The sequence below is a fragment of the Schistocerca serialis genome, chromosome 2 (genome assembly GCF_023864345.2).
Source record: "Schistocerca serialis cubense isolate TAMUIC-IGC-003099 chromosome 2, iqSchSeri2.2, whole genome shotgun sequence".
In the NCBI taxonomy this organism is placed as follows: Eukaryota; Metazoa; Arthropoda; class Insecta; order Orthoptera; family Acrididae; genus Schistocerca; species Schistocerca serialis.
The window spans coordinates 129,624,120-129,651,525 of record NC_064639.1 but is presented as its reverse complement, the minus strand read 5'-3'; the positions used below and the strand labels follow the sequence as shown (position 1 = coordinate 129,651,525).

The window sequence follows — 27,406 nt, the reverse complement described above, 5'->3', positions numbered from 1 at the left end:
ATTATAATTTCAAAAGGAAGAAAGTAAATACGACAGATGGATTTAGTTTGGACAGAAGTAGAGTAAATTCTCAGGCAAGAAAAATACAAATCTAGTTTATGGAAAGAGCTGTTTGTAGAGCTCAGAAATTTAAATTCTCACACTACACTCTGTGATCATCATCTCCCATTTGACTTCCATCGCTGGATAAAGGCTGTATCAAGACTTCATCTTGTATTACAGGCTTTAGCTACCTGCATCCATGATGCACCTGCAAATTTCAGTCTCATCTGCCCACCTTCCATTAGTTTGTCATTTGAGTCTTTTCTTATCTTGTGGAGTCCACTATAGTCCAGTCAATAAACACCAAAATGGGTTCACAGAATGAGATTTTCACTCTGCAGTGGAGTGTGCACCATATGAAACTTCCTAGCAGATTAAAACTGTGTGCTGGACCGAGACTCGTACTCGGGACCTATGCCTTTCGCAGGCAAGTGCTTGTACACCACTTGTCCGCAAAAGGCAAGGGTCTCGAGTTCGAGCCTCGATCCGGCACACAGTTTTAATCTACCAGGAAGTTTCACCAAAATGGATTGACTGGGGGAAAAATCGTGTAGTCACCAATTTATGTACAGTGGTAGGGGGGAGAGTCATGAACAGCACACTAAAAATCCGAACCAGCAGAGTGTGTGTGTGGGAGTTATGGCGGTGGTGGCTACTTAAAGGTCACTTTTTTTTCTTTTTTTCTCGAATATCTCGAAGACCGTGGCTTCTAGTGAAAATATTTCCCCATACAAAATTAAAACTGCATTATTCTTTATTCTCTAGGACTAATAGTGTCCGCATTGCAAGGGATTGAAAAATCACAGAGTATTAAAAGTAACTTTTGTTGGTATAAAATTAATGTTTGTCATTCAGTGAAGTGTAACCGAACAGATATTAAATATATAATACATCTAAGTGCAGGAGAATGGTATTAAGGATAAACTGTTTTCTAAGGATGTGACAACAGGTTGGGGGGCTCTTTGGGGAGGAGAGCAGATATGTGAGGAAAGATTGTGTTTCACACTTCCTTCCTTTGTAAGTCTGCAAACTGGAGAGCAAGCTGTCAATTCCCCACTCTCTCTAGCCCACTGTATCATAAAAGCCATTACAGGGTGTTTCACCCTTCTGCAACTCACTTTGTGAATTACTGACAATAGTGTGTACAGAGACTACAGGAGGTGGTGAAACTTCCTGGCAGATTAAAACTGTGTGCCCGACCGAGACTCGAACTCGGGACTTTTGCCTTTCGCGGGCAGGTGCTCTGCCAACTGAGCTACCCAAGCACGACTCACGCCCGGTACTCACAGTTTTACTTCTGCCAGTATCTTGTCTCCTACCTTCCAAACCTTACAGAAGCTCTCCTGCGAACCATGCAGAACTAGCACTCATGAAAGAAAGGATATTGTGGAGGTCCCGAGTTCGAGTCTCGGTCGGACACACAGTTTTAATCTGCCAGGAAGTTTCATATCAGCGCACACTATGCTGCAGAGTGAAAATCTCATTCTGGATACAGGAGGTGGTGTTTATTTTTTACATAGTGTGTTAACCCAATATTGAGTACAGATATATACAGAGTTGTAATACAAGATTTTAAACATGGCTGCAGCAGCAACTGTTAAAATTCTTCACAATAAAGGATGGCAGCCAAAAACAGTTGCAGGATAGACTTTTTTTTTTATTAAAATTCTTGACCAAGGTTTCGGTACATATAAATATACCTTCATCAGAAGTACATTTCCTGAATAGAAAGACACATATGGCTTTTCTAATGAATGTGTCTTTCTATTCAGGAAATGTACTTCTGATGAAGGTATATTTATATGTACCGAAACCTTGGTCAAGAATTTTAATAAAAAAAAAGTCTATCCTGCAACTGTTTTTGGCTGCCATCCTTTATTGTGAAGAGTTGTAATACTAAAGCAAGGAGAGCATACGGATAGAATCTACATAAATTTATGCAGACTGTCCCATACTGCTAGAGGGAAGACTGATTCTTAGTCATCCTGCAGCGTTCTCCCGGTAAAGGCAACTTCCCCACCACGAACCCTACTCGCTTGTCACTTTACAGACAGACTGGACCTGTACAGCTTTCTTATGTAAGAAGGTGAACTGCTTCACTGAGCTTGTGTTTATATAGTGGAGCTATTTTCAGTTCATTAATGTGTAGCTATTTGCAGTTTTTAAGTGAGCTTTTATGTAAAATATCTTCCTATAAACAATAACAGAGAAGTGCTTAATTTGTAAGTGTAATGTTGTCAGTGACCTGTGTAGTGTTGTTGGGAAAGAGACTGGGTTAATGGTAAATGTGGCACCTTGCTACCGTCTGTCGTTGACAATGTATTGCAAAGCCAAGTATCTGTGTTGTAGTCACTTAATGATAAATTAATGAGTGACCAGAAAGTTACTACTCTTCTCTCTATTGTTTTACCACTAGACTGCACAAATCTCCACAATTCAAGAACAGAGTATTTGACTGTTTTCTGGAGATTGTCTTAAATGGTTAATTATGTCATTTTATGCTCCTAACATGGTCTGTTTTCCTCTTGAATTTCCATATTCTTTTATAAAAATGGAATTTGAATGCCCGTTAAATGCTCCTTTTAGATCACGTGATGCCGGTGGCATCAGTGGCTAGTTCGCTGCTCTTACTGTCATAAAGGTAATTTACAGTAATGTCTTGTTTTGGAATTTATGTTTCAGAAAATTGGTTACGAATGGTGTGTAGTACAATGCTACACAAATATATCCATAAAAACTCCTGAAAAAGTGTTCTTGAATGTTTCAGAGGATGAGAAGATGTGTAAAATGTTGCCGTATTGTACTGTCAAATTGCTACCACATCGATGCACAACTTCACTAACTTCATTAAAAATGTGTTGCACTGTGAAGTTAACATTACTTTACCTCCAGATATGCTTTCCCATTGTTACAAGAAAGGATAGTGTCATTTAATGAAATTAAACTGTTAGTGAAAATTGTTGTTTTACCCAGGTTCACATAAATTACTCAGTAGCTCAGTTGTTTGAGTGGTAAACCATCGAATTTTACAAGATGGTGTCCATAAATCACTGTTTTGAATCCAACCTGAAAGAATATTTTATCGTGCTCCAAACACTGGTGTTAGTTTACACTCACAATCATCAGAGACCTTATGTTTGTGTTATCTGCATGCTGTGCTTGCTTTATATCTCTTTGTGTAGAAAACCTCATCATTATACATCTCATTGTATTGTGGGCGTATGATGATATCTTCACTACTAGTAATGCTTTCCAAAAAAGTGAGTTGTTTGTTTGGAAAGTAATTGCATTTATCCTCTGTTGTCCATTTCCCAGACTAAGATTAACGTGAAGTTATATATAATACAACTTGCCATCGAAACAGCTACTACAGACTGTCCTTGCTAACTCCATTTTCGTGTTTGATGTAAAACTTTTAAAAATGTATGACCCTTCCAGGATTCAAACATTTGACCTCATTATCGGTCATTAGATGTGTCACCCATTGCACCACTGAATGCCTTGTCAGGCCAGTATTTCTGCTGAGTGTCTTCTATGTAAAAAATCAGAACTGAGATTTGCCAAGAATAATTTTATTGTACTTTGGGTCATAGCTCATGACTGATAGTTGACAATATAGTTATAATATAGTGACCCATTTGCAAAAGTTCTACAATTCCATGGTTTCTAGCGAGTTTAATGATGTTGAAGGGAACAGGGAAAAGAATGTCTGTCATAGTACATGTTGCCACTTTAAATGGGTGGAGCATGAACACATCAATTTTTGCAAGGTTTCCACGCTCCGCATTCACAGAATTCCTTTATGTTATTACTTAAAAATTGTAATTGTGTTTTCCATCACAAAATAGCTAAACTGTTTGCAGAAAAAGTAGTAAATACCTTGTAACTTCGGCTAACAATCCTATAATGTTTGTATGGCTTCGTCTTACTCCTAGTCTTTGACATCACCAGAGCATCAGCCAATAACAGAGTGTTTTCAATCATGTGACCAAAGCTTGATATTTAATGATTTGTAAGCTTTAATTACATAAGAATAACAGATATTTTGTGAGAATATTGACTGTAAATGCCATTTGGATGCTATAATAAATGGAATAACAACAGTCAGAACCATATTTTTAACACAAGAAAATAACGTATTATTGCATTTGTAAAGTGGACTGCACTGAGTGGGGCCACTTACAATACCTCCACAGTACATCTCGCAAGTAGTAATCTGCTGCAATGCATAGCTTGACGTATGTTGAAATATCTGAAGTAGTTCCATTTCAGTAAATAACCTACTTCTGTTACAGAGTCCTTAGACTGGTTTGATGTAGCTCTCCATGCTACTCTATCCTGTGCAAGGTTCTTCATCTCCCAGTACTTGCTGCAACATACAATCCTTCTGAATCTGCTTAGTGTATTCATCTCTTGGTCTCCCTCTACGATTTTTACGCTCCACGCTGCCCTCCAATGCTAATTTTGTGATCCCTTGATGCCTCAGAACATGTCTTACCAACTGGTCCCTTCTTCTTGTCAAGTTGTGCCACAAACTCCTCTTCTCCCCAGTTCTGTTCAATACCTCCTCATTAGTTATGTGATCTACCCATCTAATCTTCAGCATACTTCTGTAGCACCACATTTTGAAAGCTTCTATTCTCTTCTTGTCCAAACTATTTATTGTTCTTGTTTCACTTCCATTCATTTCTACACTCCATACAAATACTTACAGAAACGACTTCCTGACACTTAAATCTATACTCGACGTTAACAAATTCCTCTTCTTCAGAAACGCTTTCCTTGACATTGCCAGTCTACATTTTATATCCTCTCTACTTTGACCATCATTAGTTATTTTGCTCCCCAAATAGCAAAACTCATTTACTACTTTAACCTTCTCAGTTTCTAATCGAATTCCCTCAGCATCACCCGACTTAATTCGACTACATTCCATTATCCTTGTTTTGCTTTTCTTGGTGTTCATCTTATGTCCTCCTTTCAAGACACTGTCCATTCTGTTCAACTGTTCTTCCAAGTCCTTTGCTGTCTCCGACAGAATTACAATGTCATCGGCGAACCTCAAATTTTTTATTTCTTCTCCATGGATTTTAATACCTACTCCGAATTTTTCTTTTGTTTCCTTTACTGCTTGCTCAATATACAGATTGAATAACATCAGGCAGAGACTACAGCCCTGTCTCACTCCCTTTCCAACCGCTGCTTCCGTTTCATGCCCCTCGACTTTTATAACTGCCATCTGGTTTCTGTACAAATTGTAAATAGCCTTTCGCTCCATGTATTTTACCCCTGCCACCTTCAGAATTTGAAAGAGAGCATTCCAGTCAACATTGTCAAAAGCTTTCTCTAAGTTTACAAATGCTAGAAACGTAGGTTTGCCTTTCCTTAATCTATTTTCTAAGATAAGTCGTAGGGTCAGTATTGCCTCACATGTTCCAACAATTCTACGGAATCCAAACGGATCTTCCCCAAGGTCGGCTTCTACCAGTTTTTCCATTCGTCTGTAAAGAATTCACGTTAGTATTTCGCAGCCGCGGCTTATTAAGCTGATAGTTCGGTAATTTTCACACCTGTCAACACCTGCTTTCTTTGGGATTGGAATTATTATATTCTTCTTGAAGTCTGAGGGTTTTCGCCTGTCTCATACATTTTGCTCACCAGATGGTAGAGTTTTGTGAGGACTGGCTCTCCCAAGACCGTCAGTGGTTCCAGTGGAATGTTGTCTACTCCTGGGGCCTTGTTTCTACATCTACATCTACATCTACATCTACATCCATACTCCGCAAGCCACCTGATGGTGTGTGGCGGAGGGTACCTTGAGTACCTCTATCGGTTCTCCCTTCTATTCCAGCCTCGTATTGTTCGTGGAAAGAAGGATTGTCGGTATGCCTCTGTGTGGGCTCTAATCTCTCTGATTTTATCCTCATGGTCTCTTCGCGAGATATACGTAGGAGGGAGCAATATACGGCTTGACTCTTCGGTGAAGGTATGTTCTCGAAACTTTGACAAAAGCCCGTACCGAGCTACTGAGCGTCTCTCCTGCAGAGTCTTCCACTGGAGTTTATCTATCATCTCCGTAATGCTTTCGCGATTACTAAATGATCCTGTAACGAAGCGCGCTGCTCTCCGTTGGATCTTCTCTATATCTTCTATCAACCCTATCTGGTACGGATCCCACACTGCTGAGCAGTATTAAAGCAGTGGGCGAACAAGCGTACTGTAACCTACTTCCTTTGTTTTCGGATTGCATTTCCTTAGGATTCTTCCAATGAATCTCAGTCTGTCATCTGCTTTACCGACGATCAACATTATATGATCATTCCATTTTAAATCACTCCTAATGCGTACTCCCAGATAATTTATGGTATTAACTGCTTCCAGTTGCTGACCTGCTATTTTGTAGCTAAATGATAAAGGATCTATCTTTCTGTGTATTCGCAGCACATTACACTTGTCTACATTGAGATTCAATTGCCATTCCCTGCACCATGCGTCAATTCGCTACAGATCCTCCTGCATTTCAGTACAATTTTCCATTGTTACAACCTCTCGATACACCACAGCATCATCTGCAAAAAGCCTCAGTGAACTTCCGATGTCATCCACAAGGTCATTTATGTATATTGTGAATAGCAACGGTCCTATGACACTCCCCTGGGGCACACCTGAAATCACTCTTACTTCGGAAGACTTCTCTCCATTGAGAATGACATGCTGCGTCCTGTTATCTAGGAACTCCTCAATCCAATCACACAATTGGTCTGATAGTCCATATGCTCTTACTTTGTTCATTAAACGACTGTGGGGAACTGTATCGAACGCCTTGCGGAACTCAAGAAACACGGCATCTACCTGTGAACCCGTGTCTATGGCCCTCTGAGTCTCGTGGATGAATAGCGCGAGCTGGGTTTCACATGACCGTCTTTTTCGAAACCCATGCTGATTCCTACAGAGTAGATTTCTAGTCTCCAGAAAAGTCATTATACTCGAACACAATACGTGTTCCAAAATTCTACAACTGATCGACGTTAGAGATATAGGTCTATAGTTCTGCACATCTGCTCGACGTCCCTTCTTGAAAACGGGGACTCAGGTCTTTCAGTGCTCTGTCAAACTCTTCACGCAGTATCGTATCTCCCATTTCATCTTCATCTACATCCTCTTCCATTTCCATAATATTGTCCTCAAGTACATCACCCTTGTACAGACCCTCTATATACTCCCTCCACCTTTCTGCTTTCCCTTCTTTGCTTAGAACTGGGTTTCTATCTGAGGCAGTATCTACCTTGCCCCTAGTAAGATAAGCCTCTACAGCCTTACATTTGTCCTCTAGCCATCCCTGCTTAGCCATTTTGCACTTCCTATTGATCTCATTTTTGAGATGTTTGTATTCCTTTTTGCCTGCTTCATTTACTGCATTTTTTTATTTTCTCCTTTTATCAATTAAATTCAATATTGCTTCTGTTACTCAAGGATTTCTACTAGCCCCCGTCTTTTAACCTACTTGATCCTCTGCTACCTTCACTACTTCATCCTTCAGAGCTACCCATTCTTCTTCTACTGTATTTCTTTCCCCCATTCCTGTCAATTGTTCCCTTATGCTCTCCCTGAAACTCTGTACAACCTCTGGTTTAGTCAGTTTATCCAGGTCCCATCTCCTTAAATTCCCACCTTTTTGTAGTTTCTTCAATTTTAATCTACAGTTCATAACCAATAGATTGTGGTCAGAGTCCACATCTGCCCCTGGAAATGTCTTACAATTTAAAATCTGGTTCCTAAATCTCTGTCTTATTATTGTATAATCTATCTGATACCTTCTAGTATCTCCAGGGTTCTTCCATGTATACAACCTTCTTTCATGATTCTTGAACCAAGTGTTAGCTATGATTAAGTTATGCTCTGTGCAAAATTCTACCAGACGGCTTCCTATTTCATTTCTTCCCCCCAATCCATATTCACCTACTATGTTTCCTTCTCTCCCTTTTCCTACTCTCGAATTCCAGTCACCCATGACAATTAAATTTTCGTCTCCCTTCACTACCCGAATAATTTCTTTTATCTCATCATACACTTCATCAATTTCTTCATCATCTGCAGAGCTAGTTGGCATATAAACTCGTAGTATTGTAGTACTTGTACTACTTGATAATGAAGACAGCGAAATTGTCTTAGTTGGATACATTTTGCCATTTGACAGCTCCAGTGTGGAACTTCTGTACGTAATAGTTCGCTTAACAACTACAAATAAATATGCACATAATAAAGTGAAAATAACTGCACTATGTAAATACAAGCTCAGTGAATTTATTTTCTCTACTCAAACGTGAAAACTGGACAGGAAATGTTGTGGAGTTATAGTCTCTCTGTAAGTTGAAAAGCGAGCAACGCTTATTGTGGGGGATGTTAGCTTTCCCAGAAGAACGCTACAGCTTACACGTAGATTCTGCCCTTATGTATTTCTAGTGTTAGTATTATTAGTAATTCGTATCTGTATTCCATGTAGTGTTAACACACTTTGTGAAAAATGAACACTCCCTGGGCTTTTCTGCTTGCTGCAACGCCAGTGATATGTAAGTTGAGCTGTGGAAGGATGAGTATAATTTTGTGAAACATCCTGTAGTTGCTTTTTGTGATGATGTGGGGTAGAGAGAATATAGAATCACCTGCTTGCTCTTCAGCTTGCAGACCTATGAAGGAGGGAGGTGAATGACCATAATCCGGTGACCCACCTTGCTTCATACTTCTACCCCCCTCCCCCCCCAATTCCCCTATTAGTGTGAAGCAGTCATTGAAGTGAAGCACATTTTGTTGAGCAGCATGTTCAGCAGTTGGGTGGCCCAACTGTCTCTTCGCCACAGTTTGTCGGTGGCAATTCATGCAGACATAAAGCATGTTGGTTGTCATGCCCACATGTTTCTGTTGAACACATCAGACCAGTAACTTAATGATGTAAATTTTCTTTGCATTGATCATTTGTAGGGATGAAATGTTTCATAGGAAGCATCCTGAAATTAGCTGATGTAACTGTATCCGTTTGCTGAGAGAGTCATTCTGCGCGTTTCTTCGTATGTTAGCTCTCTGAAAAATGACTTTGTTAATGCTTCTTTTATGTAATGATTAGTGTTAATGCTTCTTTTATGTATTGAATAGTGATACGTATAGCCTAATATATAAATTGGATGAACTTCACAAGCAGCAATTTGAAAATAGATTGATTGCATAACAGAAGCAGTATATATTTATGCTTCCTGTGATTACAGTATTCAGATACTGTATCAGTATTTTTTTTTTTTTTTTAGCAGCACACTATGAAATTAAAGTGTGAACATCGTTGTTGCCCTGCCTTATCTGCATGAAAAGCTTATATGCTTTTTAAGAATGCTGGGTTCTGCATATAACCAGTGGAATGTGCCTGCGTAGTAGTAATTGGTGCTAATTTGTTAGGTTGTTACTGACAATAACTATAATATAGATTGTACTGTAGTGTTTTCATGATGCATCCTCCCATTTATCTTTTCTTCTCTAAAACGAGGCATTGCCCATTTCCTTCTTCATTTGTGTCACATCCCCACCTTTATCATCTTTGGCACCATCACAAATGTCTTTGCAGTGTCATCTTACTCCTTTTTCCCCACTTCATTTTATTGATTTGGAGCATTCTTCTTTTTTCTCAACTTCTTCAAGATTTTCTCATACTTTTTGTTCTGCCTCACTCTAATTACTTCATAAGACAGTTCCTGTCAACTACAGTATTATGTAAAGGATGGATTGCTACCCATCATATAGACAGTCAGTCGCAGACAGGCACAACAAAAAGATTGCTGTACATTTAAGCTTCCTTCTTCTGAAGTAGAAAACATACACACAGTCACAATTTACACACACATGATCACTGCCTCTGGCCGCTGAGGCTGCATCTGGTCTCTGTGGCCAGAGATAATGGTCTTGTGTGTTTGAGTTGTGTTTGTGTGAATTTAAGGTGTGTGTGTTTTCTGCTTTAGAAGGACATTCTTGTCTAGTGCTTAAATATATAGCAGTCTTTTTTCTTCTGCATGTCTGTGACTCAGTGTCTTCTCTGTATGGTGAGTAGCAAACTATTCTTTTCATAATATTGTCATTAGTCCATCCTGGATTTTCCACTGTTTGATTTTTTCATTATCAACTCTTGTTTTTAATATATCTGAAAATGAGTGTGTAATATTTTAAAACAGGTGTAGTGAACAATAGACGTGAAACTTCCTGGCAAACTGTGTGCCAGACTGAGACTCGAACTCAGAACCTTTGCCTTTCGTAGGCAAGAGCTCAACCAACTGAGGTAACCAAGCAGTGACTCACAACCCTTCCTCACAGCTTTACTTCTGCCAGTATCTTGTCTCCTACTTTCCTGCAGAGTGGAAATCTCATTACAGAAACATCCCCCAGGCTGTGGCTAAGCCATATCACCATAACATTTCTTTCAGGGGTGCTAGTTGTGCAAGTTTTGCAGGAGAACTTGTGTGAAGTTTGGAAGTAGGAGATGAGGTACTGGCAGAAGTAAAGCTGTGATGATGAGTTGTGACTCGTGTTTGGGTAGTTCAGTTGATAGAGCACACTTGCCCATGAAAGGCAAAGTCCCCGATTTTGTGTCTTAGTCAAGCACACAGTTTTAATCTGCCAGGAAGTTTCATATCGGCACACACTCTGTTGCAGAGTGAGAATCTTATTCTGAAACAGTATACATGTTTCCTTTGTACTGATTTAATGTCACAAAAAAAACTGGAAAATCCGTGTTTGTAATCAGATTTACTTACTGTGGCACCTCATACTGAGTTAATGGTAGCCATACTCAGCTTTTTGCATGCAGATACACACTAGGGTACGTTATCAGTCAGGTGCTTGTGGCGTTCGTGATGTAATAGGAGTTAGCTGTGGGTTAATGTTCAAATGTGTGTGAAATCTTATGGGACTTCACTGCTAAGGTTATCAGTCCCTAACACTACTTAACCTAAATTATCCTAAGGACAAACGCACACACACACACACACACACACACACACACACACACACACACACACACACACACACATGCCTGAGGGAGGACTCGAACCTCTGCCAGGACCAGCCGCACAGTCCTTGACTGCGGCTATTAGACAGCTCTGCTAATCCTGCATTGCTGTGGGTTAATGGCGAGTGTCTTGTATGGATATTACCTTGTAAACTTTATTTTGAATAAGTCACTGTAGAAGGCATTCCATGGTTTAGTGATTAGAGAAACCAACTGCAGTTAATACTCTTGCCAGTCCTGTCACTCTATTTCCCATCTATTCATGCCTGTTCAGCTCAGTAATGACATATCGGGAGATAGCAGTGACCTCGAGTAGACATGTGACTTACATCAAACTACCACTTTAGTTCTGATTTTCTGAGTGCTCCTCAAACTATATGACGAATCCGCGTACTGGAGAAAGTTGTTTAAAGCAACGAAAGAATCTTTTTCTTCCCACAAATGCATTATAGGGGCAGGTTCATAAAATTCCCAGGCAAAACAATGCAACAGCCAATTAAGTTCCGTTCTGTGTACTCATTGAGGTAACAACTTCCTCCACCCCTAGGAGGGGATAGTTATATGTACTATTTTGTCATTCACAGTGAGCTGCTTTGCTTGGATTCTTAATTATTTTGCAGTTTGCGGGTGATAATGTATGCTTTGTCCACAACTGGTAAGTGAGAAGTAATTCTAAATGCAAGAGAAATTGTGAATGGCTTGATATCCAGATCATTGTGAATGGTGAGGCCTCATCATCAAAATTTTAGAAATGTCTCACTAATTTCTGTGCTGACACTAAGCAAGGGTTCATCCTATAAACACTCCAATGCAAATACAATGGCTTTGTGGTGTAATGCATTCATTATTTTCAAATAAGGAAAGTTAAGTCACTTCAGAGATGATACAGCCATAATCAAGTCAGGACCAAATGAGTATGCTATAAAATTGTGATAGACATGACCTGTCTGTCTTCACTTTTTTTCCAGGCGCTACAAGCTATTCATGACCTTCTGTACTCTTATCTTAAGGTTCCTTAGATGCGACAGCCAGCAGAATTTTGAATTTAAATTGGCACGTGAATCTCACTGAGATGACAGAACTGAGATTGATGCCCTTCACTTACAACTGTAGTCGATATTCACATAGACAGTTTTCTCTCTGAAAACTGCAAAGCTTGTTATTGTAGGTCACTAGGTCACTCCTTGAACTTCTGAGGTGTCATTTATCTTTGGCAAGTTCTGCATGCTACTCTGTGAGACATTTTCGTGTGGAATCCACCAAATAATATCTTCTATGAAAGATCCTAGTTTATGAATATAATAGAAAGAAACATTCCACAGGGGAAAAATATATTAAAAAAAGATGCTCTGACTTACCAAACGAGAAAGTGCTGGTAGATACACAAAATAAAAAACACACACACAAATTTCAAGCTTTAGCAACCCATGGTTGCTTCATCAGGAAAGAGGGAAAGAGAAGGAAAGACGAAAGGATGTGGGTTTTAAGGGAGAGGGTAAGGAGTCATTCCAATCCCGGGAGCGGAAAGACTTACCGTAGGGGGAAAAAGGGACAGATATACACTTGGCACACACACACATACCCATCCGCACATAACAGACACAAGCGTCTGCTTGTGTCTGTATATGTGCGGATGCATATGTGTGTGTGTGTGTGTGTGTGTGTGTGTGTGTGTGCGCAAGTGTATATCTGTCCCTTTTTCCCCCCTAAGGTAAGTCTTTCCACTCCCGGGATTGGAATGACTCCTTACCCTCTCCCTTAAAACCCACATCCTTCTGTCTTTCCCTCTCCTTCCCTCTTTCCTGATGAAGCAACCGTGGGTTGCGAAAGCTTGAAATTTGTGTTTGTGTGTTTTTTATTGTGTCTATCTACCAGCACTTTCTCATTTGGTAAGTCACAGCATCTTTTTTTTAATATATAGATCCTAGTTTTTGTTATATTTTTCTGTTTTAGTTAAAGCATTAATCATTTTTTATTGAATGTTTCAGAATTCATAATTTCCAGAGGCGTTATGATGCAGCTGCTGTCACTCTGTTGTTTGATGCTACAGGTGTGGAAGATTTCAAAGGCTCAGGCTACCATCACCCAAATAAACCTCTTGACCCTCCAACTGGTATTGACTGCTACCAAATAATTTTCAGTCATCCGGCTGTAAGTTAATTGCTTTTTCTGATATGTTATTTATAATACAGTAGAACATGATTTTTGTCGTAGTGTATATTTTTCCTCGCAAATGATTCAGATCTTTGTTATCAAGAACAGCAAATGAGAACTTTTCTGTGCAGCATGGCTTTCTTACTTTCCTTATACTGACCTCGGTTTACGTAGATTGTATCATTGCTTACTGTCCTTCCTATCCTATCCTATCCTGTCTCTGTTTCCCTCTCAATTCACTTATTTTTTTGTTTAGTCTCACTTCTATATATTGCAGCTTTATTTGTCATCTTACCTTCTCTTGGGTGCTTCTCCTCCATTTACTTCTTGTTTTCCTTTCTTCCACTGTCTTGTCAAAAATTGACACAGTAAGATGGCTCCTGTGAGCAAATATTCCTTTGTAAAATTAAAACAGCAACAGACCACTGCAGTAGTAAGAATGCAGCATGTTTCAATAGTAATTTTCCATATAAAATCTTCTCATGCTTCCTGCCACATTAACTGTTTAAAATGTCACAAGCTTTCTACCAAATACTCCTGACAGCTGCAGTGCCTCCGGATATACTGAAACTGTAGCTTTGACATTAATGGTGTCCTAGCATCATCATATGTAGCATATGTTGCTTCCACTACCACCCCACCCTCAAAACATAAAATGCCCTTGACTTTGTGTCGGTCACATTATAATAATCTTTGATGATACGATGGCATTCTTTATGAATGTACCTATCTAAGGTTCTTTGGACTCGGTGTTCCATTTCTTTGCAAGTGATTGGTCAAGCTACTTAGGCACTATTTTATATCTTCTTCTTCCCTTATAACCCTCCAGTGCCCAATTTCGTGATCATTTTGATGGATTGCAGTGGGTATCCTGTTACGTTAGAGATTAGATGTACTTTTCGTTCAAATTGCTCCGTAGCAAGTAGATCTTCTGCAATGTGGAATACGTAAGAAAACAAGAATACGTAACAAATATTTACAAAATAAGAACAGATATGCTAATGTGCCTTCCACAGATCCCAAATGAAATTGCCCTTTTGGATGTGGGGAAAACAACAACAACAACAACAACAACAACAACTTAAGCAAATTTATATTTAAAAGGATATAAAACTTGTCACCAAATATGGCTTCAGCAGTCACAAACCAGTTTATGGAGAAATGCAAAGATATTGCCGTATACAGAGATGTGAAAAGTTCCTGGAACATCTTGGTAGCATCAACAGCCACATCCAATTCTCTAGGAAGATAGAAAAAGATGGTACTTGCTCTTCCTCAATGTCCCTGTCCACCTTAAATGCGTGATGCATTCCTTGGTCACAGCAAGTACAGATAGCCATTGCACACTATTCTGTTCTTGCATACTCTCAACCATCATCACCCAGCACAGAAGTGCACTGTGGTATAGATCATGGTACATGTGCAAGAACCAGATCCCGGCATGGAAGTGCACTTTGATATAGATTAGGATACACCATGCAAGAATCAGATCAGCCACTGAAAACTTCCCATTTAGCTGATCTGCTTACACAGTGTCTTCAGGATCAGTGCTACAACAGTCACAAAATTAATTATGTTCTTGTATCATGGTTCTGACAAGGTGGCAAGGACAGCACATAATAATGCTGACCCACAAGTGCAGTGAAAGAAACACTTTATCGGTAAACACGCAAAAACACACACACATTGGTAAAAACAGTTCATAGCTGAGACGTGAAACAGGAAGTAAGATCCATTTCTGGTAGAATGAAAATTTTCCTCACTATTGTCCAACTGTATGTTATCTGTCGGTGTGTGTTCAGTCAGTATACCAGAGGCTAGTCGAGGTTAGTGTCTATCTCGGTCAGTTGGAGGATGGTTGGTGTCTTCGTTGTAGTCGTGGGTTGAAGCCTGGTCTATGATCTTTGTGGCACTGAAGACTGCTGCTGAAGATGCAACCTATAGATCAGCTGCAGGGGACAGCTGAAGTTGAGCCTGGAGGCATGAATGATATCAGCTAATAGCTGTGAGCATCTTAAGTGATCTAATGGAGGGATTTACTTGCGGTGTCATGTGTCATGTGGACGCATGAAATGTAATGTCCTGTGGAGCCTGCTGGAGTCCGGCATGTACACAGAGTGACGAGTTCCTGTTGTCTGGTGTGTACATAGAGAGGTGTGTTGCTGTTGTAATCTACCACTCTTTGTAAGCCAGCAGTGTGTATGACCAGAATTGGGATTGTTGATTGTGTTTGGCTTTGGTGGAGGATGCCTATGGGTATGGCAACCTACCAGCCATGGATGTGTCCTTTGGTAGCACTGGCCAGGCAACTGTGTGGATACTACAGATATCGCGTAGTAAAAATAATAACGACCTCAATAAGAAGCAGTAGCAGAATTTTACATTTCTGCCATTGTATGGCTACATTGCATAAAATTAACCCCCTTCTGAAGAGAGACAACATTTAATCAGTCTTCATCTGTCCATCAAAATTCTGCAAGCTACTGAAATGAGTAATAGGTGCAACATGTATCAAAATGTGTGAGTAGAAAATCTTACATCAGACAAACAGTGGGAACGATGAAACAGCATCAAAAGGACCATGGGAACCGTGATCACCTGCACTATCGTAAAAAATTACTATTGTTGAGCATGTTTTGGAAAACATTCACAGGATCAAATTTGATGAGCAGTATTGTGGCTGGTTTTGGTATATTGCATCTCTTCTGGCCTGTTTGCATGCCATGACAGATGAGCATTGTCCTGTTTAGAAGTGGCACGACTATTCTATTGCATGAGAAGTAACTCCTGAAGATACAGGATGTCAGTGAAGTACGATTGTGACATCAGAGTCCCATCAATTGCTACCAGCTACGACCTGAAATCATACTTGATGGCTCCCACCTGTGATGCCAGCAGTGACATCATGTCTCTCCAAAACATTGGAAGGATGGGATGTCTCCCCAGACTCCACCATACTTACAAATGACAGACATCTGGGGTAGTACAGAATTGTAAGTCATCACTGAACAGAGTGCAGTACCATTCATCAGCAATCCATGCTTCCCAGACACTGCACCACTACAAATGTAGCCACTTGTATCGTGGCTGCTAATCACATACCAATGGTGTGGGATACATGTTGCAGAGAGTCCATTTCTTGTTTTCAGATGGCATGCACAAATTGTAAGGGGTTGCAGTGAGCTTGGTGCACAATATGGCGATCTTCCCTTGTGGTGGCCAGACACGCTCGATAGTAACTTTGACGATGAGTATGCCTGTGCACATGCTTCCATGCACTCCAGCATCAGACCACTGTCACATATGAATGCCCCACAAATCTGGATAGTGCAAGATTCCACCAGGTGACCACATGAAGACCCACAGTGTGGCCTCTTTCAAGCTGTCAGATGCTGGTTATGTTGTCTTACATGAATAGGTGGCACCTCTGTGTCCTTCACAATGATCACTCAACATTTAACATTGTTCTTACCCCTTCTGTGCCCTACCAGCCTGCTAACAGCACTAAACACGAACAAGACTAATGTGCTCTGGTAAGTGTTCTATCGGCAGAGATGATTGCAACTCTAATCTTATACATACCTGCCAATGGTGTATACGTGTACAAAGCCAGAAAATGGAAAGTACAGGTTGGAATATCAACAATTATCAAAAGGATAGATTGCTACTCACTGTGAAAATGGTACGTTGAGTTGCAGATAGGCGCAATGAAAAGACTGTTACATACTGAGCTTTGGGCCGTAGCCTTTGTCAGAAAAGAAAGGAAGACACACAGACATTCACACAAGCAGGTGCACCACATGCACTCATCACCACTGTTTCTGGCTAGGTTGGAACTGTTGTGTTGAAAGGAAACAGCAGCCCAGAATGAGGCAGGAAAGGGGGAGGGAAAGCAGAGTAGTGGTGGGGGAGAGAAGGGTGCTGTCTGGTCGAGCCTGCAGGGGCCAGAAAGCGGCACCAGGACAGGGCTGTAAGGCACAGCATCGGGAGGCTGTGTGAGCGGAGGGTGGGGAGGAGGGGGGGGGGGGGGGTAGTAGAGCTGGGATAGGCTATTGGTTGCATTGGCAGAGAGCGGTGCTCAGTGAGGCTGATAGGATGTGAACTGAGAGGATGTGATAGAACAGAGGGGGTGGAAACTGTTGGGTGAAGCAGGTGGACACAGTAGGTTAAATTGAGACAAGGATAATTTCCAGTGCGAAGAATATGTTGTAAAGATAATTCCTATCTGCACAGTTCAGTAAAACTGGTGTTGGAAAGGAGGATCCAGATGGCCCAGGTTGTGAAGCAGTTGTTGATGTGACTGTGTTCACAGGTGGCCTGGCCTCTAATGGGATAGGATAAGCCTGTGACAGGACTGGAATTGGAAATGACAGGACTGGAATAGGAAATGCTGGGTAGCTAAATTGGGCAGGTCTTTCACTTGGCTCTCGTATAGGATATGATCTCTGTCGCAAGGAACTGGGACTGGGAGTGGCACAAGGATGGATTAGGCTATTGTGTAGGTTGGATGGATAATGGAACACCATTTCAGGAGCAGTTGGAAGGATCTTGGGTAGGATGTCCCTCATTTTGGGACATGATGATAGGTAATCAGAGCACTGACAAAGGATGTGGTTCAGTTATTCCAGCCCAGAGTGGTATTGGGTGGTGAAGGGGCACTCCTTTGTAGCTGGTTCTTGGGGTAACGGGAGGAATGGATGAATGTTGAGATATGGCATGGGAAATCTGTTTGTGGACTGGGTTTGGGTATTTGCCTGTCTGTGAAGACCTTTGTAAGGCCTTCAGCATACTGGGCAAGGGAGTTCTTGTCATTGCATATGTGCCATTCTTGGGTAGCCAGGGTGCACGGTAGGGATTTTGTGGTGTGAGGGATGGCAGTTGTCAAGATGTAGGTATAGTTGATACAGTGAGTAGCAATCCATCCTTTTCATAATTGTTGTGTCCCACGTTACATTGACATCCAACTATGTCTTCTAAGTGTTTCACTTTTTTGTCAGGCAGTGTATTTTTGCTTTGATAATAGTTTGTACAAATTATTCACCTGAGAAACATTATAGAACCTTAGATATTAAAATATTCTTGACTTGAAGATAATTCACAACACAGATCATTGTCTTATGTTCTCAAATCAGGGCCAAGGGGTCCTCAAAGAGTTGAATTTCATGTATTTATATGGAAATAGAAAATGTTGTAGAGGTGAGCTGTATCGTGATTTATACAAGGAAATACTCGTATATTATAAACAAAAGTGAGGAAATCCAACCACTCACCTGCAACTGATTGATGGCAGGTGCGAAAAAAAAAAGAAAAAAAGAAGAAGAAGAAGAAGAAGAAAAGGCAACATTCATCTGTTGCTGATTAATGTGTGACACTTGGAAATGCATCATGCTATGTTGAAGCAGCTACAGGTCAATGAACTTTCCTTAATTTTCTTTAGAGCTATTCTGTACGAAGTGGTGAAATTTCAGAAAAAGTCCCCACATTACCATCAGGGATTTTGTTGAAATTTTGTGTGAACTTTAACTCATGTTCCCAATGAACATTGGTAAAGTTTTACTTTTACCAATTTAATACACACAGTGATAGAGTAATTTTTTTGACTCCATAATTCAGCTATCAACAGCACACCCACGAGTTTTTGGCAGCTGTAGACATAATATTTCCAGCAGTATTTTCTTTAAAGACACAAAATTAGGCTTCTTGCACAACTTAAGTGAAAAACGAAAAAAGGATTTCCTGAGGGATTTGTATGTGCATAATTTGAAGCAAATTCAGCCGAAAAAATACACACTCAAAGAAAATAAGGAGTTGAGCTTTTTATATCTCTGGAAGTAATTGCGGGATATATCTGAAACCTTGCTTGTAATAACTTACTAATACAAGGTCTTAGAATATAAAATCTCATCCTCCTATTGTTTTCCAGTAGTTTACAAACTGTGGACAAAGTTGAAGATGCCAAAAATGGCTATTTTTTATCCACTTTAAAAAAATTCCTTTAAACAATTTTCATTAAAAAGACCATATTCTAAACCATCTAAAAAACTATTTGGTTTTGCAATGGGAGCATATAAGGCCGTAAAAAAGAACAACACGGTTGTGTGCGATGAAAATGGGCCTGTATTCTGCCAGTATTCAAGTTAAATCTGACATCTTTTACTATGTTCTGCAGCTGTTTAGTAATCTCTGTGGTAGACAATATTAAAAGTCCTGATTACTAGAAAATGAGCTTGATTCAGAAAAATTGCAAGTAAGCAGTTTTATGCATCTCTACAGCAATCGGGTCCACAAAATTCTTTTTATAAAAAATGAGATGGTGTGAAGAATGAAGTAAAAGGAATAGTTTTCTCTTTTTGTGGCTCTAATAATCTGAGGTAATCATTTGTGAAAACTATAATTTTTTTGGGTTCTGCCTTCTCAAAATTTCTTCCCAAACTGTCTCGTCAGTGACATCGCCTGGCTCACAGTATAGTTTTCATCATAACATTCCATAGCAGGTTCATGAAACCTAAAAGAAAATTCAAGTAGGCTGAAGTAAATATAAGCTTAGGGTGCTAAAAGAGACCTCTTTTAGTTTTGGCTTTGACACTTCTATGTATCATCATCTCGGGATCTTGGAATCCTGCAGTAAAGTAATTCACTGGTGGCTGTTGCACAACTACCAGACGTGGCTCCTATGACGATGGGGATTCTGGTTTTCTCACTTCAAAAGAAACAGTCAGTGGTTAGCCACAGTGGACCAACACAAACAAGGCATTTCACGTGAACGCTGGTGTTCCACATTAACTACAAACAATGCTAACGCAAAGTACACTTTACCTTAAACCAGAAATAAACTAGCAATCAGTAACATTACACAATAGAAAAACATACTAATAATTCTCTATAACTTAAATCCATTCCAAAAAATGTAAGGAAGACTCCTGTGAACTTCACCAAAATCTACAGACTGTTCCTATGATGTGTGCTGAAGCTGTCATGGCGCAACTTTACTACCACGATCTACATTGTCTTGGTAATGCACAGTTAAATTGTGAGATTTATAACCAGTTTGATTTTGTAGCTATAGCAGTGAAAACAGACTGAAATATGTCATGATGAGTCGTGACACAAGACACCAGTTTCTTGAAACTTTTCAAGTTAGTCAGACTTTCTGATTTCCTATCTTCATGACATTTGGTATTGCATTCCCCAGAGAGTACTAAACAGTTGTAGAACATAATAAAAGATGTCAGATATAACTTAAGTACCAGCGGTAAATGGGCCATTTTCAATGCACCTCCACCTTGTCTTTTTTTTTTTTTTTTTAGGGCATTATATGCTCACATTACAAAACCAAATGTAGTTTTTAGGTGGTTTAGAACATGGTCTTTCTAATAAAGAAGTTTTAAAAGAGTTTACAGAAGTCTCTTTTTTGTAAAAGTGGGCCAAAAATAGCCATTTTTGGCATTTTTTGAAGTCTTCAACTTTGCTCTCAGTTTGTAAACTATTGGAAAACAGTAGAAGAAGGAAATTTTTTATTTTTAGACCTGTTATTTCTTAGTTATCATGTGCAAGGTTTCAAATGTATCCCGCAATGATAGAAAAAGCTGAACTCCCCCCCCCCATCAGCTTCAAGTCTCAATTTTTTCGGCCGACTTTGCTTCATATTATCCATATGCAAGTTGCTCAGGAATTTTTTTTTTTTAATTATTTCACTTAAGAGAGCACAAAAAGGTGTACAAGAAGGATTTTTTTATTTTAAGACCTCGTATTAGTTATCACGTGCAAGGTTTCAGATGTATCCCGCAATGATAGAAAAAGCTAACCACCCCCCCCCCCCCCCCTTTTCAACTTCAGGTGTCTATTTTTTTAACCGACTTTGCTTAAAATTATCCATATGCAAGTTGCTCAGGAAATATTTTTTTTTATTATTTCACTTAAGAGAGCACAAAAAGGTGTACAAGATGACCCGATTTTCTTTCTTTCAAATTCAAATTTCCGGAGATATTACGTCTCAAAGTTGCCAAAACCTCACAGGTGCACTGTTGTTAGTTACACTATGGTCCACTAGTTAATGATTATGAAACTTTATAAGTGTTCATTGCAAACATGTGTGATTGTTCATACAAAATTTCATCAAAATCTATAGTGGTCATGTGGGAACCTGTAGACAACTTGGCATGGAGTTGCGCCATGCTCTGATGCCACAGAGGGATTCTTTTGCCCCATCGAACACTGTCCAGTAATTCCAGCAATGCTTTATTGTTTATGTGTTGTAAAATTCATTTTCATGGTAAGGACAGCTGCTGCTATTTGCTCCCAAACCTCAACATTTGCTCACACATCTGTTTCACATGGTCCTCTCAACTCAACAAAGTACTAAGTACCTCCCTATAGCCTTGCCACTCATGGACACTGCGTCTGCAGAGGGCACTGGGAGCTACTTAAATATACTGATCACCTCGTGAGAATCTTTTTCAGGCAGACCATAAACCCCTCCGTTGGTCCAAACCCAGATACTACACCATTTCTTCTTGTGACATCAACAAACCTATCATGACTGTGAAACAGTCACTGACTAGAATTCTTCATATCACCCAGGAATTGAAAACCTCTATGATGTCTTTCATCTGGGCTCCAACTACCTCTGTTGTGCTTTGGAATGGGCAATATCATAACCAAAATCCTACTTTTGTCCTTCAGAGTAATATCCTGGTGGCTATGAAACCTACACATTATCCTGTTCCAGAAACATAGTGTCTCGCTCCAAGTCCTGCAACCCCATATACTAATCTCCTGTGGATTCAGTCTAGCCATGAACTTTTCATAGCCATCCCATCTTAGGGCCTCATGTGAAACCTGACTTGTCATATACCAGCAGGGTGTATACGACCCGGGACAACCGGGAAAACCCGGGAATTTTTTCATCTGGGAGAAAACCGGGAAAAACCCGGGAATTTTTCATTGTTTTAGTTTTCAGTTAAATTTTTGTAACTTTGACTGGTAAGAACCAATACTCTAACAAAGAATATTACTGTATTCGCTACTGCAGAATAATACTGCAGCAATAAAAAACGAACGAGAGAAAAAAAAAATAAATAAAATAAAACTTAATTTGGAAAGGAAATGCACCATATACAACAACAAAACACATTGCTCATACAAGCGTTTGCCAACAGCAAAACGTGTCAAAGACTTTAGGAAGACTGTTCATGACAACAAATTGCCTCCGATGAGCGTGACATCACAATTGTTTACATTAGATTCGTTTGAGCGGTTGCGAGCGAGCTTACGCGCATGTACACTTGAGTCGCGTTTCAGTAGTACACTCTCGCGCTTCCGGCTACAGAAGTGTTGCAGTTAGCAGTATAAGCAATAGTAGCAAGCAGCCAGATGCTGCCCTGAAAAATTTTACTGGTGCGCCTAAGCTGCCAGATTCACGTATGCGCAACAGGCCCGGGACTAGGGGGCGGGGGCAAACAGGGGTATCTGCCCCGGGCGACAGTTTCAGTGGGGGAAGGGGAGGGAGGCGCCAAATTCACATTATTGAGGAAATAGACCTTGTTTCACTAAGCGCCTAGCATCCAGCGCTCATTGGTGTATCGATTACTCATATGATTTTGAAGGCATCCCTGTTGGTTTTTGAACATTTTTGAACAAATTTCTGAAATAATCGCAAGTTGATTTTTTAATGCGTGCATAGTGTATGTGATGTCTCTGCCAGGGGAATTCCCGTCGCATCTAGAAATAAATTTTCCTGCAGACCAAAGGGGACGGGTCTATACGAGCTGGGCGGAATAAAGCCGAACGGGTGAATGCCAATCGCCGTTTATGTGGTTCTTTGGATTTGCAAATGATCAGCGTTGTTATAACTACTAGCGAATTCCATAGATTCAGACTACCAGAGTGGAAATAAATGAATAAAAGGAATAACAGGCAACAAATATTGCGTGTTGTCTCCTCCGTGTATCCAAGAAGATGAAATTTTGACAGAAAATTTTTGGCCAGACCGCCACACTACTAAGGGCCAGTTATACAGTCCCCGGCTAGAAGCCGCCAATGTTCTATTCTGGGAGTAGTGCGGAAAACGCGTTGTACGAACACGTAATAACGCCTAACCGGAGAATAAATGCTGGTTAACTAAACTGGTGATTGTGGCAGGGTTAGTGAAGTTAACCAGAGAAGAAGTTTTGACACTGGCAGGAATAGTTACAGAATTAGAGATGACAAGATTGTTTGTTAGAACAAGGAAGGAGAAGAAACGGGGGGACACACAAATCACGGAAGAATATGATGATTCCAAATTTATATAAAAATTTTGTACTACTACATTTCGATCTAATGCTTCAGAAGCTAGAGAGTATGAATGAAATGTGAAACTATTTCCTAACATAAAACTTTTTACTTGTAGTTGGCCTAATAGGAATTTGATATTGGTACTTCGTGAATTATATTCCGTCTGGTCTTGGGTTCAGTTTGTATTAACAGCTTTTTTATTATTAGACAACATCATTTCGTTTTTTGAAGTGGCAAAACGTTTGATGAAGTTTGGTGAGATAATAGATCCTTTCACAAAAAGGAAAGGACACCATGTAAAGCTGCAGCAAGGTTAGAGAGAAATTAAGGACTGCAGAAATGTGTACTGTCTTGCTTGTCACTTGTCTTTACTCGTTTTATGTATCCAATACTTAATTTTATGTCGCACAAAACAGCAAGTTATTAGCGAATAGGCTGTAAAGACTGCAAATTTTCTGAAGAGTACTTGTTCTGCCAGTTACAAATAATCCCATCCCGTATTAATTGAGAGATTTTTTTTTAAAGAGCGACAGGATGTCAAACCGGCCAACTGGGAGCAGGAGAGGCACCACAGGACATTTTAATTTCCACTGTCCTGAATATAGTTTGATGACACCCATTACAAAATATTATATGTTTGAATTCCACAGAGCGAAATTCAGAGACGTGCGACAGAAAAATTCTGTGTGAAGAGGCATGGCACTGCACTTTGGCACACTTAAGACCAAATAACATGTCTTACTTTCCCTCGAGCATATATGTTTCATGTATCAGACTCTTCAGAAATATGTGCGTGCACTACAAAATGAAGATATTTTATAAAAGTCGATTTTTTAAAATTTTTGGCGTCCAACCTCAAACGCTAGAGGGAGGGGGAGCGCCACTATCTAGTATTGCCCCGGTTTGGAAATATCGTCGATCCGGACGTGATGCACAGAGCAGTCTGAGTGGTAGTGGGGAGGTGGTAGTCTCCACATGACCCGTGTTTACGTTAAGTGATTTTGCTGTTTCCTCTTCGTTTATTGCTCTCACGTCAAATGAAAACAAAACAGGTGTCTTGGCCGGGAGCTATCAAGTGAATTAAAATACATTCACATAATTACGGAGGGCTAAAATATGTTGTTAGTTTCAGATTTTATTTTGTTTCCACCTTTTTGACAGTCAAGCGTTGAGCGCCTTGCAGAATAATGAAGTTATTTTTGTCGATTTGTCAAAGAAATTTGACTTTTGTTAATATTTTCTGCTGAGGCAGTCAATTTATTTGAAATGAAGTGTTTAATTCCACAATATTGGCTAGTTTCAACTGTTAACTGCATTTAAAGTTCGTGTTTTCATCTTCTAGCACATATGGCATTATGCCTTCATAAGGAACCAAACATTAATACAGTACTGGTACTCCAAGAAAATTTACATCTGAATCTGGACATACTTATGTGCACTTTAAGCCAAATGATGTATTTTAGTGTGGTTCACAAAATTCCGATGCTCTTGGAGTATCCTTTAATGTCTTGTTTCTTTTATGACATAATGTAAGATCTTTTAATGTTTTACACGTACGAACGTACAGGCTTCCTGCATCACTGTAGCTGCGCAAGCGCAGCGACGCCTGTTATCTGGCACTCTGACAACTGCTGAAACGAATGTAACAGGTCGCGGGAAAATATTCGGAATGGTTCTTTGAAAAGCGTTACTTTCAAAGTACGACCATTTACAATATTTTCGAGCCCGGAAGATTAGACATTTATGTCGTTGTTAAAAATTTTACTGGCACTTTGTGTGATATATCTTTAAGTGTAACATGTGAAGAAAAAAAAAAAAAAAAAAAAAAAATTGTGTGTGAAAGCTTAGCTTCTCTTGCAGCTTATTAATCTTAGAGATCAATATTATACATAAAAGCTTTTCTTTTCTTGTAGCAACACTATGTAGAGACCAATATTATACGTAAAAGCTTTTCTTTTCTTGTAGCAACACTGTATATTCATTTAAACTATTATCTTTTCCTATTTGTGTGTTAGCACTACTTAACAGTGATGTTGCTTTTGGCTATGCTCTGAATATCCGCTGTCATTGGCGGGCGAGATCGTTTGTAATGAGCTACGACTGGCTTACAAAAGCGCATAGCCATCTCTATTTCAGTCCTTCGGAAAGTAACATGCGGTGTTTGGTGGAATTGGAATTTATACTTTCGTAATACGAAAATATGCAGTATGCCTGTTGCTGCACATCAGACATCTTTCCAAAAACGTATTTTTTCCCCTGAGTTTCGTTTTCTAAAGTGCCTGGAAATTCTACTCTGGTGTATAAAACCACAACCACTGAAAGGATTGATAAGTTTCACAGTTCCGAGGAAAATTGTACTCCTACTTAACACGGAAAAAGTGTGTTTTCATCCGGGAGAAATTCTATTTTTAACCGGGAAATCCGGGAAAAATCCGGGACTTTTTTTTTCTCGCCCACGTATACACCCTGACCAGGTATGCTGTCACATCCAATCATGGTACTATATGGTTATTGCAACTAAGCAGTTATCTTCCTCCACACTTACTAAACAATGACTGACTGTAAACCCAACTGCATCTACCCCACAACAGCATTAAATTCAGTAGCTATTTCAGTACTTTCAGCTTGTGCCATTTAATTAGAATTCCTCCTCCTACCCCATGGCTCCCCTCCTCCAACAGTTCTGTAAACTCCTCCAGCATATCCTTCATAATGCCCCCTAGTGTAAACCAATATCTCTCTCTCTCTCTCTCTCACTCACTCACACTCATACACCATTTTCTCTCAGCTTTGTGGTTATGTTTTGCCACTGCCATTGTGGGTCACCTGTTCACTTTCTTCTGCCTCTCATTACGTCCCCCCCCCCCCCCCCCCCAATTCCTTGCTTTGCACATCATTTGCCACTGTGTGTGTGTGTGTGTGTGTGTGTGTGTGTGTGTGTGTGTGTGTGTGTATGTGTGTTTGGGGAAAGGGGGAACCATGCATGCACACACACGTGTGCAGATTACACTTCTGCTGCTTGTGTGGGCACTACGTTCACAATATGGTTTTGTATTTAATACAAAAAATGACTGGCTAATTTTATTCAGTCTGCCATATTTTTGTAGTTTTTTTTTATCAACTACCATAGCAGTAATTCTTTTCAAATTTAGATTTATTATTCCTTTGTTTGCCCATAGTTGCAGTTATTTGAGGTATTTCTAATCCATCATTCCTTGTTTAGCGTTTTTTAATAGCTGAAAATACAGATTTGAAATATCTCTAATAATCGAGTTATTCATTTTATTGAGCATTGTTTTTCATTGTGGCATCAATTCCAATTTTTATATTTGAAAACATTAATTCCCTTCCTGGCTGAAAATGTATATTGTATGTTCGCAGCAAAAACCTGTAAATTACCTGCCAATTATTGTCAATGTTATACAAGAAAATGCAGCTGAATTGATGGCAATGGATCAAGTGATATATCATTTCTGCCCAAGAGTAAGTAGATACCACTTTTTACTTTACATAACCAAAAATATTCCCCAAGTCTCAGATATTCTTTAGTCTCTTCACCAAAACCATTATAAGTGGCTGTTGTATGTGCTTTCCTGGGAGGTGGAAGAACCCACTTCCATTTTGATGTTTGTAATCTGGGAAGGGGCTACTGACATAATGTTGTTAATTTACAAATCCAACTACTATTTCACTGATAAGAAAACAAATTGTGACACATTAATGTGTAACCATAGAGAGATCCCATAAATTTTATGTATTTCATGTGGCTTTTGAATATGACACAGTTATAATGCATACATCAGAGATAGTACTCTCAACATGGATGATGTGTAATAATATTTTAATTCTTTAAAATATTAAAGCAATATTCTTGACATGAAAAAATAAAAT

General features: G+C 39.6%; 1 protein-coding gene across 2 annotated transcripts in view; it reads left to right on the top strand.

Moving 5' to 3' along the window:
• LOC126456824 (KICSTOR subunit 2-like) overlaps nucleotides 1-27,406 on the top strand; it is a 74,661-nt gene that overhangs the window by 37,733 nt on the left and 9,522 nt on the right. For both annotated transcript variants that reach the window (XM_050092625.1, XM_050092626.1), the window contains exons 7-8: nucleotides 13,075-13,237; nucleotides 26,897-26,998. In XM_050092625.1, the coding sequence (XP_049948582.1) occupies nucleotides 13,075-13,237; nucleotides 26,897-26,998 (265 nt within the window). The remainder of the gene's footprint in view (nucleotides 1-13,074; nucleotides 13,238-26,896; nucleotides 26,999-27,406) is intronic.